The sequence below is a fragment of the Selaginella moellendorffii genome, unplaced genomic scaffold, assembly GCF_000143415.4.
Source record: "Selaginella moellendorffii unplaced genomic scaffold, v1.0 SELMOscaffold_97, whole genome shotgun sequence".
Classification (NCBI taxonomy): Eukaryota; Viridiplantae; Streptophyta; class Lycopodiopsida; order Selaginellales; family Selaginellaceae; genus Selaginella; species Selaginella moellendorffii.
Window position 1 is genome coordinate 304,471 of NW_003314358.1, and position 14,521 is coordinate 318,991.

General features: G+C 50.4%; 4 protein-coding genes across 4 annotated transcripts; all 4 read left to right on the forward strand.

The window, feature by feature from the left end:
• The first annotated feature begins 755 nt into the window (after nt 1-755).
• Nucleotides 756-3,164, forward strand: LOC112342034 (G-type lectin S-receptor-like serine/threonine-protein kinase SD2-5). The gene has a single exon (XM_024663181.1). The coding sequence runs from the start codon at nt 756-758 to the stop codon at nt 3,162-3,164; it is 2,409 nt and encodes an 802-aa protein (XP_024518949.1).
• Nucleotides 3,165-3,314: 150 nt separating this feature from the next.
• LOC112342035 (G-type lectin S-receptor-like serine/threonine-protein kinase SD2-5) lies at nt 3,315-7,145 on the forward strand. The gene is made up of 5 exons (XM_024663182.1): nt 3,315-3,379; nt 3,777-3,830; nt 4,089-4,167; nt 4,398-4,473; nt 4,732-7,145. Exons 1-5 carry the CDS (start codon nt 3,315-3,317, stop codon nt 7,143-7,145), a joined length of 2,688 nt encoding a protein of 895 aa, XP_024518950.1.
• Nucleotides 7,146-7,228: 83 nt separating this feature from the next.
• Nucleotides 7,229-9,456, forward strand: LOC9650738 (long chain base biosynthesis protein 1b). Its single transcript, XM_002989349.2, has 12 exons — nt 7,229-7,326; nt 7,416-7,510; nt 7,571-7,662; nt 7,764-7,857; nt 7,923-7,995; nt 8,062-8,194; nt 8,247-8,427; nt 8,478-8,618; nt 8,675-8,770; nt 8,825-8,966; nt 9,038-9,165; nt 9,238-9,456. Exons 1-12 carry the CDS (start codon nt 7,257-7,259, stop codon nt 9,400-9,402), a joined length of 1,410 nt encoding a protein of 469 aa, XP_002989395.1. The 5' UTR covers nt 7,229-7,256; the 3' UTR covers nt 9,403-9,456.
• A 2,659-nt stretch (nt 9,457-12,115) lies between these two features.
• On the forward strand, nt 12,116-14,382 carry LOC112342036 (G-type lectin S-receptor-like serine/threonine-protein kinase SD2-5). The gene is made up of 2 exons (XM_024663183.1): nt 12,116-12,121; nt 12,163-14,382. Exons 1-2 carry the CDS (start codon nt 12,116-12,118, stop codon nt 14,380-14,382), a joined length of 2,226 nt encoding a protein of 741 aa, XP_024518951.1.
• The last annotated feature ends 139 nt before the right edge of the window (nt 14,383-14,521 follow it).

Sequence of the window (14,521 nt, forward strand, 5' to 3'; positions counted from 1 at the left end):
ATGTGGCAATGGTGAGCCGACGAGATACTGCCGTGATCATGCAAGGTATGCTAGAGAGCTTTTGTTGTTCTTGCATTGATTCTATTCCGTAAGGTGAAGTGTTTTAGGGGCAATGTGACTGGGATAGTTCCCAAGGACATTAGAGCGATGAAAATCCATCACAATATCGTGGAGGGTGTTTAGATGGATTTTCATCCTTCGGATGTCTTTGTTTAGCTTTACCAGCGGATTTACTGTAATTTGGAGCTTCGCACAAGCTTTGTCATCTGCGAGGTATGGTGAGGTACTTCTTTTGTAGATTTGTGTGCCTGTTGGTACCCACAATTTCAATAGCTTTTTACTCTCTTGAGAGACAGCTACGTCTCTATGTCTCACTCACGCACTCTTTTTGCCTGGTGAGCTGAGGAACTTGTGGTAACTATAGTTGGAACTTACGTTTCCAATGGTTTTTGCGGGGGTCTCTAATGCGTTTGGGTGCTTGAGAACTATTTCTTTCCACAGACGAGGTAAGCATATAGATCTTACAGTACTGATGTCTTCTTTGGGACAGCTAAGGAGCTCCTCATGCCAGGCCAAGTGGTACTTGCTGCGCTCATTTACATCCAAACTATATGCCTCGGTCGTGAAGAAATATTTCATAGCGCGACTGAAGCACCGATGCTCGTCCCTTGTCCGGGGGCGCCCGAAAGAAAGAAAGTATCTGCTCAGCACGCTTTTCACGTCCCATGGCGGTTTGCTCTTTCGTGATTCTCCTGATGATTGGTGCCGTTACTCCATCGTTTACGCAGGATCAAGGCGCAGCGCCCCTCAACTCGACATGGATACTCGACGGCTCCTCGTCGCGCATTGTCCTCTCAGTGCCCGATGCAAACTTCCCAGTTTTCGCCGGCTTTCTCCCTACTTGCGACCACTGCCCCAGGCCCCGGTACTACTTCTCGGTCTTCTTCCAGGATCCGAGCTCCAACCGGAGCACGCAGGTTGTATGGCGAGCAGGCCTCCCGATTTCCGAAGGTGGTATGCTCAGCTTGACCGCAGATGGAAACTTGGTGCTATACAGAGATGGCCAAGCGAAGAGTCCGGTGTGGTCGACAGGCACCGCCAGGAAAGGAGTCTTAGAAATGAGGCTAGACTATACCGGCAACTTGGTGCTCAACAAGGCCAACTATGATGGCACCGCCTGGCAGAGCTTCCGGAACCCGACCGACGCGCTGCTGCCGACGCAAAATCTAGAGTCAGGAACGAGCATGGTTTCTAACAGCGTCCAAGAGGCGGAGGGGTTCCAAGGCTACTTCACGCTCGAGGTGAGAGTCTCGGAAATAGTGATGACCGCCCAGGCGCCGGTGGCGCCTCAAATCTACAAACTGTGGAGAAATCCGAGTAGCCTCGACGTGGGCGACATGTCTCTCGAGTCTGGCTGCCAGCTCAAGATCTACACCACAGACGGGCAGCCCTGCTGGTCGACGCCATCTTTTTGTACCGACTCGACAACGCTGGAGGTGCTGAGGATACACCCCGACGGGAGTTTGCGCTATGACAACCAGCCCGAAAGAGCCTCGGTGTATCTCAACGCGTTGCTCTTCAATGACGTAGAGGGTGTAAGCATCGGGGCTTGCGGGAAGAAGAGCGTCTTCGACGTGGAAACCAGGAAGTGTGGCTGTCCGCTGCTACAAGGCGAGAGATCATACTTCCAGCAGATTGATCCGGCCGATGCTTCCAAAGGGTGCCAGCCTTGGGAGCCGGAGGACCCGTGTGATGGACTGTATAACTCGTCAAATCACGTCATGCTCCAAGCGGCTGGCTTCTACAACTACGCGCCGCTGCGATTCATGGCAGCCAACGAGGGAGACTCGTGCGTGAGCTCCTGCTTGGAGGACTGCGCTTGCAAGGCGGCGTTTGTCTCTAGCAACTCGTCCGCGACGTGCTTCCGAGTGACCGAGTTCTACACGCTGCGCGGCAGCAGCTACAACACAACGCCCTCCTTCAAAGCGTTTCTCAAGGTTGAACAGAAGAGGCCATCCGCTCCGGAGATAATCACCAAGCCTCAAGTCAGACCTCATACCGGCGGCTGGAGCTCCAACGTCCAAGCCATCCTCATTGGCGTCTTCGTGCTGCTCTTGGCGATGGCGACGACAATGGTGACGTTCATCACTTTCTACTGGAAGAGAGCTAGCGACGCTGTGGACCAGAGCCAGGCTTTGTCGTCCGAGCTACCTCGGCCCTTCTCCCTGCACGAGCTGGAGGTGGCGACCGAGAAGTTTAGCAGGGAGATCGGGAGCGGGGGATTCGGCTCGGTCTTCGAAGGTGTTCTTGCAGACGGGAGCCGGGTGGCTGTGAAGCGCGTGAGCGACTCCAGGCAAGTCCACAAGTTGTTTGAAGCCGAGGTGGTGGCCATCATCAGCATCCACCACAAGAACTTGGTGCGGCTCCGGGGATTTTGCTGCCCGAACTTGCTCGTCTACGAGTTCGTCGCCAATGGTTCTCTCGACCGGTGGCTGTTTGATGACGACAAGTTCCTGGACTGCGATGCCAGATACTCGATCGCTCTCGACATCGCTCGGGGACTGTCCTACCTCCACGACGGATGCCGGACGAGGGTGCTACACTTGGACATCAAGCCGCAGAACATACTCCTGGACGAGAAATTTCGAGCAAAGATCTCCGACTTTGGGCTCTCGCGGCAAGGCGAGCTTCAAGCGGTGGACGAGATGATCATCCGGGGGACTCCGGGATACATGGCTCCGGAGTGGCTCCACTTCCAGATTAGTGACAAGCTCGACACTTACAGCTTTGGAGTGGTGGTGCTGGAGATGGTCACTGGCAAGCCTGCGTGCTCTCCTTGCGGGTCGAAGTTCCTGGCTGGAGGAGTTCTTGAGATGTCTCAAAAAAGTCCAGTAGTGGAGATCATGGACAAGAGGATGAACTTTTCTTCACAATGCTTCAAGAAGATGGAGAAGCTGCTGAGAATTGGATTGTGGTGCGTCCAGAGTGATCCCGGCCAGAGACCATCGATGGGATACGTCACGAAAATGCTGGAGGGATCCTTGGAAACGGTGGACGCTCCTCCAATCCCTCCCAAATCTCGCGCCGGGAAGGAGGAGGCAATCGACATGAGATCGTGCTCTTTGAGTGACATTGTGAGAGTTCATGTAGATCAACGGCTGTAATTCAAATGGGAAGCTCGCGCCATATTATCGACGGCTGTATGCGCTCGAGCTTGGTGCAATCCGGTAGTGGCATAATCTCGCCATTTGGATTTATGGCGCGGCAGGAAATCCATTGGGAACTGATGACAAGCGCACGGCATTTGTTTGACGATGGAGTCCCTCTGCAGAGTTTTTGGTGGTATGAGCGTAGTTGCCGACGGATCTGGCCTTGGGCGGTTGGAATTCTTTTTTTTTTTCAGATGGCCGTCGGTGTGGTGGTTGTATTCCTTCGAAAAGAGCTATCAGCGGAATACTAATGTTTGGTTGACGGAAATCGACCAACTTGTCGCATTCTTCGCAAAAACTATTTATTTTTCCTTCCATACATGATTTGCTGAAAACTAAAGCAGGTCCAACCGTGGAAGTTGGACCAGGTTAAGAAGTTATAAATCTCTCGACGGCCAACTATCTGGGATTTGTCGGTCAGGAAACGAAAAGCGTAGGTTTTGTGTTTTTGTGTAAGACTTACCTTGCCAGTTTCTTGAATCGAATCATGTTTTTTTGCAAGCGATGGGGATTTAATCATAGCGTAAGTGGTTCATCGTGGGATTTGCTTTCTAACGTTTTCTGTAGTTCAGTGATGAGGAGGGGTCGGCACCATCAAGTATTTGATATTGGAGCTTTATGGTTTGTGTTGATAATTAAATTGGCACCTTTGCACAAGATTGTATGAGGGGCATTTTTTCCTCGTACTCACTCATTGATGAAAAGATTTTCTCAGCAGTTTTTGATTGTGCTTGCCAGTTAGTGGTTTCTCCCTGATTGAAATGATCGACATTGTAAGGACTGCAATGGGCACGTCTGTAAGAGTTTTCGATCATTAGGAACCTTTATCTCTAGCATAATGCTTCTCGCTGTCGTTACCTCCGTTCCTCGCTAGAGCAGCGCGATCGAGGAGGATCCAAGTGTGCTGCTAGGATCGTTTCACGCTGATGCTGCTTGTTTACAAACCATCGTGGATGAGGTATTATGAATAATCCGCCTTTCTCTTGGTTGATTGGAATAGGAAATCTTACTCATGTTTTCTCTCTATTGTCGATCCACGGATCAAGGTTTCTGAAAGCGACGGCAAAGTACTTCCCTTCATAGCTTTGTGTGCCTGTTGGTAACTTGGTTTCAAACATATCTTCACACTTTTCAGAAACACATAAAAGGTGAATATCTTTGTCTCATGTATTCTTTTGGCCTGAGCAGCTTTCTCTCTGTCTCATGTATTACTTTAGCCCGATGAACTTCATTCCCTGGAACTTCGGGTTCCTTTCTGAAACAAGTAATCTTCATGATCCAAGAACTATTTCTTCGCAAGCGTATAAATCTTCATACCGAGCCAAATGCTAGTTGGAGGTATAAATCTGCGCTCTTTGGAATCCAAATTATATGCCTCGGTTCTAAAGAAATGTTTCCATCACGCGACTGAAGCACCTATGCTTCTCCCTTGTCCGAAGGCGCTCGAAAGAAAGTATCTGCTCAGCAACTTTACAACTCATGGCGGTTTGCTCTTTCATGATTCTCCTGATGATTCGTGCAGTTACTCCATCGTTTACGCAGGATCAAGGCGCAGCGCCTCTCAACTCGACATGGATACTCGACGGCTCCTGGTCGGGCATTGTCCTCTCGGTGCCCAATGCACAGTTCCCAGTTTTCGCCGGCTTTCTCCCCACTTGCGACCACTGCCCCAGGCCCCGGTACTACTTCTCGGTCTTCTTCCAGGATCCGAGCTCCAACCAGAGCGCACAGGTGGTATGGCGAGCAGGCGTGCCGGTTTCTGAAGGTGGTATGCTCAGCTTGACCGCAGATGGAAACTTGGTGCTATACAGAGATGGCCAAGAGAATAGTCTGGTGTGGTCGACAGGCACCGCCAGGAAAGGAGTCCTAGAAATGAGGCTAGAGTCATCGGGTAACTTGGTGCTCAACAAGATACACTATGCTAGCCCTGCCTGGCAGAGCTTCTGGAACCCGACCGATTCGCTGCTGCTGCAGCAAGAGCTGAAGTCAGGAATGGCCATGGTTTCTAATAGCGTCCAAGAGGCAGAGGGATTCCAAGGCTACTTCACGCTCGAGGTGGGGACTTCGGGAATAGTGATGACAGCTGAGGCGCCGGTGTCGCCTCAAATCTACAAAGTGTGGAGCAATCCGAGTAGCCTCAACGTGATCAAGATGACTCTCGACTCTGGCTGCCAGCTGAAGATCTACATGACAGACTGGGAGCCCTTCTTGACGACGCCACCTTTTTGTATCGACTCGACAACGCTCGAGGTGCTGAGGATACACGCCGATGGGAGTTTGCGCTTCGACAACCAGCCCAAGATGGCGTCGGTGAATCTCAACGCTTTGCTCTTCAATGACGTAGAGGCTGTAAGCATTGGGGCTTGCGGGAAGAAGAGCGTCTTCGACGTGGATAACAGAAAATGTGGCTGTCCGCTGCTGCAAGGCGAGAGATCATACTTCCAGCCGGTTGATCCCGCTGATGCTTCCAAAGGGTGCCAGCCTTGGGAGCCGGAGGGCCCGTGCGACGGGCAGTATATCTCGTCCAAGCACGTCATGCTCCAAGCATCTGGCTTCTACAACTACGCGCCGCTGCGGTTCATGGCAGCCAACGAGGAAGAGTCGTGCGTGAGCTCGTGCTTGGAGGACTGTGCTTGCAAGGCAGCGTTCGTCTCCAGCAACTCGTCCGCGACGTGCTTCCGGGTGACCGAGTTCTACACGTTGCTCGGCAGCAGCTACAACACGACGCCGTCGTTCAAAGCGTTTCTCAAGGTTGAAAAGAAGAGGCCATCCGCTCCGGAGATAATCGTCAAGCCTCAAGTCAGACCCCATACTGGCGGCTGGAGCTCCAACGTCCAAGCCATCGTCATTGGCGTCTTCGTGCTGCTCTTGGCGATGGCGACGACAATGGTGACGTTCATCACTTTCTACTGGAAGAGAGCTAATGACGCTGTGGACCAGGGCCAGGCTTTGTCGTCCGAGCTACCTCGGCCCTTCTCGCTGCACGAGCTGGAGGTGGCGACCGAGAAGTTTATCAGGGAGATCGGGAGCGGGGGATTCGGGTCGGTCTTCGAAGGTGTTCTTGCAGACGGGAGCCGGGTGGCCGTGAAGCGCGTGAGCGACTCCAAGCAAGTGCACAAGCTGTTTGAAGCCGAGGTGGTGGCCATCATCAGCATCCACCACAAGAACTTGGTGCGGCTCCGGGGATTTTGCTGCCCGAACTTGCTCGTCTACGAGTTCGTCGCCAATGGTTCTCTCGACCGCTGGCTGTTTGATGACGACAAGTTCCTGGATTGCGATGCCAGATACTCGATCGCTCTTGACATCGCTCGAGGACTGTCATATCTTCACGACGGATGCCGGACGATGGTGCTACACTTGGACATCAAGCCGCAGAACATTCTCCTGGACGAGAACTTTCGAGGGAAGATCTCAGACTTTGGGCTCTCGCGGCAAGGCGAGCTTCAAGCGGTGGACGAGATGATCATCCGGGGGACTCCGGGATACATGGCTCCGGAGTGGCTCCACTTCCAGATTAGCGACAAGCTCGACACCTACAGCTTTGGAGTGGTGGTGCTGGAGATGGTCACTGGCAAGCCTGCGTGCTCTCCTTGCGGATCGAAGTTCCTGGGTGGAGGAGTTCTCGAGATGTCTCGAAACAAGCAAGTCGCGGAGATCATGGACAAGAGAATGAGCTTTTCTTCGCAGCAATGTTTCAAGAAGATGGAGAAGCTGCTGAGAATTGGATTGTGGTGCGTCCAGAGTGATCCTGGACAGAGACCATCAATGGGATACGTCACGAAAATGCTGGAGGGATCCTTGGAAACGGTGGACGCTCCTCCAATCCTTCCCAAATTTCGAGCCGGGAAGGAGGAGGCCATCGACATGACATCGTGTTCTTTAGAGTTCATGTGCATCAACGGCTGTAATTCAAATAAGGACGCGCGCGCCACATGATCGACCGCTAGGATTATTTCTTGAGATAGACGGCTGCGATAGACGGGTGAAATTTCGTTTTTTTGAATTTTATTTGGAGACATTAGGGCTTTTGTTAGGGGTTGGGCGACGATGGAGGTGTGGCAGTCGCTCTGGGAGGCGCAATTGGGGGATGCTGTGGTTTTTGGAGTTCGATTTGGAGGTATGAGCACAGATCTGTGTTTCTGGCGATTAGAATTAGTCGTGGTACTTGTTTTTCAGCTATGATTCGCAATGGGTGTCTTTGAACAGGACATTTGATCGTCGAAGTCGTACTCGCTGTGGTGATTGTATTCCTTCTTTTCCAAAAGAGCTATCAGCCGGCAAGCAGGCCATTGTCTGAGAAAGTAAGAGAAGGCTCGATTTTTTATTTTTTATTTTTCTACAGTACTAATGTTTTGGTGAAGGAAATCGACCAACTTGTGGAAGAATGGACTCCAGAGCCTTTGCATCCGCCAGTTACCAAAGAGATGACACCGCCATATCCGGTTCTAGAGAGGTACTCATCTTCGCAAAACTAGATTTTATTTTTCTGTGTCTTTCTTCTTCTTTATACACGATTTGCCGAATGGAACCAAACTAAATGCCTTCATGGTTCAGTGCAGCAGGTCCAACTGTGCAAATAAATGGCAGGAAAGTTATAAATCTCTCGACAGCCAACTATCTGGGATTCGTTGGCGATGAAAGGATCAAGGTATGGCAAAATGAGAAAGAAAAAGCGTATTATGTTTACTTCTGTTTTCACTGTGTGACTTGTAGGAATCCTGCAACGCTACTTTGCTGAAGTATGGCGTTGGAGCATGCGGTCCGCGTGGTTTTTATGGCACCATTGGTCAGTGTGAAATTTACTTTGCTCTTAATGTCCAAGGTTGCTTATTATGTTTGTGTTTTTTTGTAGATGTGCACCTAGACTTGGAGACAAAAATTGCCAGTTTCTTAGGAACGTCCGAGTCAATTCTTTACTCCTATGGCCTCGCAACCGCTGCGAGTTGTATTCCTGCCTTTTGCAAGCGCGGGGATATAATTATAGCGTAAGTGGTCCATGTCGTGGGATGCTTTTCTCTAAAGTTTTCTGTGGTGCAGTGACGACGGTGTGAGCTGGGGGATCCAGAATGGCCTGCATCTTTCTCGAAGCACCATCAAGTATTTCAGACACAATGATATGGGGTCCCTGGAAGCCCGTTTGAAAGAAGTTCGAAAAGAAGACGAGCGAAAGAAGAAGCCCTTGAATCGTCGTTTCATCGTTGTGGAGGCTATTTACCAAGTAAGGTTTTTGGTTCGTGTCGGATGATTTTGCGATAATTTGCTCTACAGAACTCGGGTAAATTGGCACCGTTGGGCGAGATTGTACGCCTGAAGGAGAAGTATCTCTTCCGGTTACTCGTTGATGAAAGTAACTCTATTGGAGTGCTTGGAAAATCAGGACGAGGCATTTCTGAGCATTTCAACATTCCGGTATGCTTTTCCTCAGCGGACTTTGATTGTGCTTACCAGTCAGTCGTCTCTCCCAGATTGAAAAGATCGATATTATAACAGCTGCGATGGGCACGGCATTCGCTTCGGCCGGGGGATTCTGTACTGGCAGTGCAAAAGTTGTCGATCATCAGGTATCTTTATGTTTTTGCTTCTATTAATGTGGATAACCGAAACATGACAAACAGCGCCTTAGCGGAGCAGGGTACTGCTTCTCGGCGTCATTACCACCATTCCTCGCGACCGCGTCCATTTCAGCCATAGAGCTGCTCGAGGACGATCCAAGTGTCCTCGCCAGACTACATAACAACATCGCTCTTTTCCACAAGTGTAAGCCTCTGTAGCTCTTCTTTCCACAAGGATCTTACGGATCTTACTATCCACGATTTTCTTCTTGACAGGCTTGTCGGACGTCTCCGGCATAAGGATAGGCAGCGACACACGCTCCCCGGTTGTTCTTCTCCACTTGAGACCCTCGCTAGGATCGTTTCACGCGGACGCTGCCTATTTACAAACCATCGCGGACGAGGTATAGAAATCTTTTTCTTCGTTCCCTTTCCTTGCTTGAGGAGCTAAGCTAAACCATCATCCTCTTGTGTAGATGTTAGAGCACTCGGTCCTTATGTCCGTCCAGAAACGCACTGCTTTGGATAACTGCGCGCTCCCTGCTGGTATCCGAGTGTGCATCTCGGCTGGGCACACCGAGTCGGATATAATTTCTGCGACTGCGGTATTGAAGAAAGTTATGACCTCAAAGAAACAATAATCAAATAACCAACATGGTAAACTTTGCAAGTATTACTGCAAAAGTCAAATTTTGTATCGACGAGTCAATGTGGTCAGCGGATCCAGACCGTTTGCTTTGTCGCAACGCCATTTTGCGAGACATCTCCAAATGGGCAAGAAAACACGAAGGCTTAAAGAACTTGAATAAAACAATTTCCCGTTAACCAAAATTCACTTGTAGCTTGAAGGCGCACTTCAAAGTGAATTCTCGTCCGCTATGTAGAAACTAAAGCAAAAAAAATTTCTCAACATGGAGACGGCGATTTGGAAATGGTTCCGCAGATGGTCAACAGCAGAAACTTGGAGCCGAAAAAAGCGTTCCTTGGGTTTGAGTTTGGAAGTATGTGTTTAAAACTTTTCTATGTGCTCTAGATTCAGGCTTCACAAAGCAATGGAGAGAAGGAAAGAGGGCAAATGATGATCTCTTCGCTCGCCGTTCTCAACGCCTTGAATCGGACGAGGCTTGAAGGTACCTCGGGGGACAAATTGTCATTCTGATGGTCTTTCTCTTCCTGATTACAAGTACATATGATCACTTTCAGATGTTGTCTTTGTAGGATATTAATATCTGCGTAGTTCAATTCCAAGCTTAAGGGTGTAAAAACAATACTGCAAATTTATTAAGGTCATACTATTTCTGTTTGAAAGTCAACATATATGTTGACTTTGCAATACATTAACCGAAAAGAGACGGCACGCAAATCTTACAAAAAACTGAGCAGTACCGGCTCGAGCCTGGATCCCTTGTTTGAATAGCCCAGCCAAACGACGAGCACGTCCGGATCGCAAAGCCAGAAACTAGTTCATCAAGGTGCCTACCTTAACTTCACTGAAGATGAGTTGAGCCTCTTCGCGCCTTTGGTGTACTCGGCTAGTCCCGTGTAGCAAAATCGAGATATCCTCTTCGACAGCAGCCTAAGATTTACAGCCCAAGCGGAACGGTTCTTTTAGTCACGGTCTCCAGATGCTCAAGATTTCTCCCAGTGGGGAGCTCACTGGACAATGGGAGTTTATTCTCAATCCAAGCTTCAACGAGAAAACCTTGCCTGCGACTAAGGAAAAACGTAACATCTCTTTTCGCCATCAAAATGGTAAGACGAAGCTCGATCTGCATGAGGTCTCGAAGGGCGCGGTGTTCAGTTGCGAGAACAGGTATGCGGTGTTTTTGATCCGGAGCGATAAGGTCGTGGTGTGCACCCTCGATTGGGAGGGGACGGAGCAGTGGATGGCCGGGTCTTCGTGGGAGCTTGGGGAAGTGTCGGATCCAAAGTCCGAGTTTTTGTTTTGCAGCAACGAGGAGGACAAGATATGGGCGATTTGCTGCGAGAAGCCGCTGATGCTCGAGTTTGACGTGACGACGTGCTTGTGGACGGACTTGAGTGGCTGCTTTGGTAGTCATAAGCGATTCGAAAGAGCAACGTTTGTCATAGAAAGAATGCCACCTTGGGGCTAAGAGCTGTTCAAGCTTCAAGGAGGAAAACATGCCTGCGACATAAGTGCTCCTGTCCAGAGTTGAAGAATAAGAAACTCCATGCAGTATGTTTCCTCTGGCGAAAAATGTACTTCCTTCCTTGCCGATGATATCTATCGAAATGGTAAGACGCCCGGAAGTCTACTCATCCTGCCAAACTTGGATACAAAGATCCTGTCATGGGAAACTTGTCGTGTCCATCCTGTTATGGAGGGGATTGGTACACCCCTCTCCGGCTCAGCCTTGGTCATCTCATTGCCACCGCTGCTGAAACAACGATTCCTCTCCTGGCCGGGCAGCGAGAGATTTCTCCAGAGAATCCGGGGACGAACATGGAGCTGGATCCGCGTTCTTGATGAGGAGACGAGGCGATTTGCCTCGCGTAGTCCTCCCACGTTTGCGATGCTGCCGTGGTACTTCTTTGGGTGGGAAGCGCCGCTTGGAACTTCTCTTGTGCTCACACTAGTCGTCAACTAGTGTTGACGACTCAAGCAAATTGGCGATTTTGTTCTCCTGAGATGAAATTACCATCTTTGACAGTGGAATTGACTAAGCGCACACTATAGTCAACAATGGTCAACTTAGACATTTTAAAAGACAGCTAGAAATTGGATGGCTGACCTTGAAAACATCAAGAATAAAGAAAGAAAGAAAGAAAAAACAAACATTGCACATAAGAGACTCAGCTATTAGCGCAGTTCCTCACGAGATCACCAGGACGAACGAATTCCCTTGAAGTGCACGTAACGAAAAAAGAAATGGTCCTTGGAAAATCCCTCCGTCCGTCTCGTAAGAATCATCAAACGCGAAGAAAAGGGGAGATCTGCAAAGCTTCCGCCATTTCCATCAGCGATGCTTGACCACTGTTCCAAGTTCTTCTTCTTCGCCATCGCCCTCCAGCTGGTAACCATCCCTCTCCTCGTCTCCTCACAATCTTCGGTCGAGGCGGGCTACAGCTTGGAACTCAGTAGGCCCATCACTCGCAACGTCCTGGAACTACAAAAAGATGGCGAGATCCAAGCAGCGTTTGGCTTTACCTCGCGTTCCATGACCTGGGCTGTCTTGTATTCTCTGTCCGCCTACTTGGTAGCCCAGCCAAACGACGAGAAAGCGCAGGTCATAACGCCTGCAACAGTGGTGTGGAGAGCTACAGAGAAACTAGTTCATCAAGGTGCGTACCTTAACTTCACCGAAGATGGAAACTTGGAATTGAGTGATCGCGATGGAAGCTTGGTGTGGTCCACGGGAACGGCTGGCTCTGGAGCACAGATCCTCGCGCTGGAAGCTCCTGGGAATCTCGTCCTTCGCACCCGGAATGGGACTTTGGTGTGGCAGAGCTTCGATCATCCCACGGACGCCTTGTTCCCTCAGCAGCAGCTGAAACCAGGAATGAAATTAGTCGCGAGTGTCTCAAGCGAGAACACGCAGGAAGGATACTTCTCCCTCGAGGTGGATCGGTTCTCGGTTGTCTTGTACTCGGCTAGTCCCGTGTATGGAGAGCTTTGGAGCTCCGGATCCAGCAAGGTCGAGATATCCCACGTCCTTCTCTCCGACAGCAGCCTAAAGATTTACGGCCAAAACGGCACAGTTCTTTGGTCCTCCCAAGCGTTTAGTCCAGTCACGGATGCCACAGGGTTCCAGCTGCTTAAGATTTATCCCACGGGGGAGCTTCGTCTTCTCACTGGACAATCAAATACGAAGGAAATGATTATTCTCAATCCAAGTTTCAAGGAGAAAAGCTTGCCTCCGACGTGTGGTACAAACTGGCTTCCCAAAAACACCGGGTGCTCCTGTCCAGAGTTGAAGAATGGAAACAACTCCATGCAGTATGTTTCCTCCGGCGACAGGGGAAGATGTAAGATCGACAAAGAACCTGCAGAATGCAGTGGTGGCTTAAAGTATGATCCATCAGAATACCAGATGTTGGAAGCCAAAGACTTCTACTACTACGCACCAGCGAATCTTTCGAGCGGTGGAATCCACAACATCACTCGAGAGGCTTGCAAGACCCTGTGCATCAACAACTGTACATGTAAGGCGTCATTGAGTCACGGAGACACGAGTACCTGTTTCCAAATGGCGGACATAGATACGCTCTACAGAACACCGAACGCAGCCAACTCGAGCTTTATGGTGGCCTTCAAATCGCACTCTCATTCCAAAGTGGCTCTCGGAACTTTTAATGGCTTTCGAAAGGCTCCAAGTAGGAGAATCAGGCCAGTGATCGTCGTGGCGGCAGTCGTTCTACCAGCCATTATAATCGTTACTTTTGCGGTTGTGATCTGGAGAAGGATACTCCACTCGTACCTGGATGAATTCCGCCAGTCATTCCCTTCTGGTGCTGTAGAAGTGCCTCGGGTTTTCACGTATCCGGAGCTGCACGAAGCAACAAAAGGTTTCAGTAAGAAAATAGGAAGCGGAGGATTCGGCTCGGTGTACGAGGGGGTTCTTCCGGACGGATCAAGAGTCGCGGTTAAGCGTCTAGAAAACTCAAACCAAGGACGCAAGCAATTCAAAGTGGAAGTGAAAGTCATAGGGAGCATCCACCACAAGAACCTGGTGCGACTCAAAGGGTTTTGCTCTCAGAGACCCTGCTACTTCCTGGTCTACGAATACGTCGCGAATGGATCGCTAGACAGATGGATTTTCAAAGCAAAGGCAACAGCAGCAGCACTGGACTGGGACACAAGGTTCCGGGTAGTGGAAGACATCGCGAGAGGCCTGGCCTATCTCCACGAGGAGTGCAGCACCAAAGTCCTCCACTTGGACATCAAGCCGCAAAACATTCTCCTGGACGAGAACTTTGGGGTGAAGATCGCAGACTTTGGACTCTCGAGGATGGTGGAACAGGGAGAGATGAGCACCGTCATGACCATGATCCGAGGAACACCCGGATACATGGCCCCGGAGTGGCTCCAGCTGAGAGTGAGCGACAAACTGGACGTCTACAGCTTTGGAATCGTTGCTCTGGAGGTAGCAACGGGGCTGCAAGCTCTCCACACTTGCGTCTCTTGCGAGACTAGCCCAAGGTTTCTAGCGGCATGGGGATACACGAAGCTACGCGCGGGAGAGATGGTGGAGATGGTGGATGCAAAGCTACGAAAGGAAATCGACGAGAGTACCTCGAGAAGGAGCCAGGCCGAGCGGCTGCTCAAGATTGGAATGTGGTGCATCCAGCCGGATCCAAGGCAGCGGCCTCGCATGGTGGAAGTGGTGAAAATGCTGGAAGGAGCGACGCCAGTGATGGATCCGCCAGTGCCACCGCCGGACCAGGCCTGCAAGAAAGGAACATCAGACACGAGCTTGCCGCTAAACATCCTCTTGGATATGATAAACCGGGGCGCGAGGAAGCCGAAGGAGGCGAGTGCATTCCTCGTCTGTAGAGATCCAGGCATAGAGCATTCACCTCGCGATGCGATCGCGCCTCTTCCACGAGCGATGGTCGATCCGGGCGCTCTATCACAGGTGACTAAAACCCTAGATCAGTAACACCCATCTCAAAGAAAGAATCCTAACCGTCGATCATGTGGCGCGCTTTCTTATTTGAACTACAACCGTTGATCTACATGAACTCTCGATGGCCTCCTCCTTCCCGACGGCGCGAGATTTGGGAAGGATTGGAGGAGCG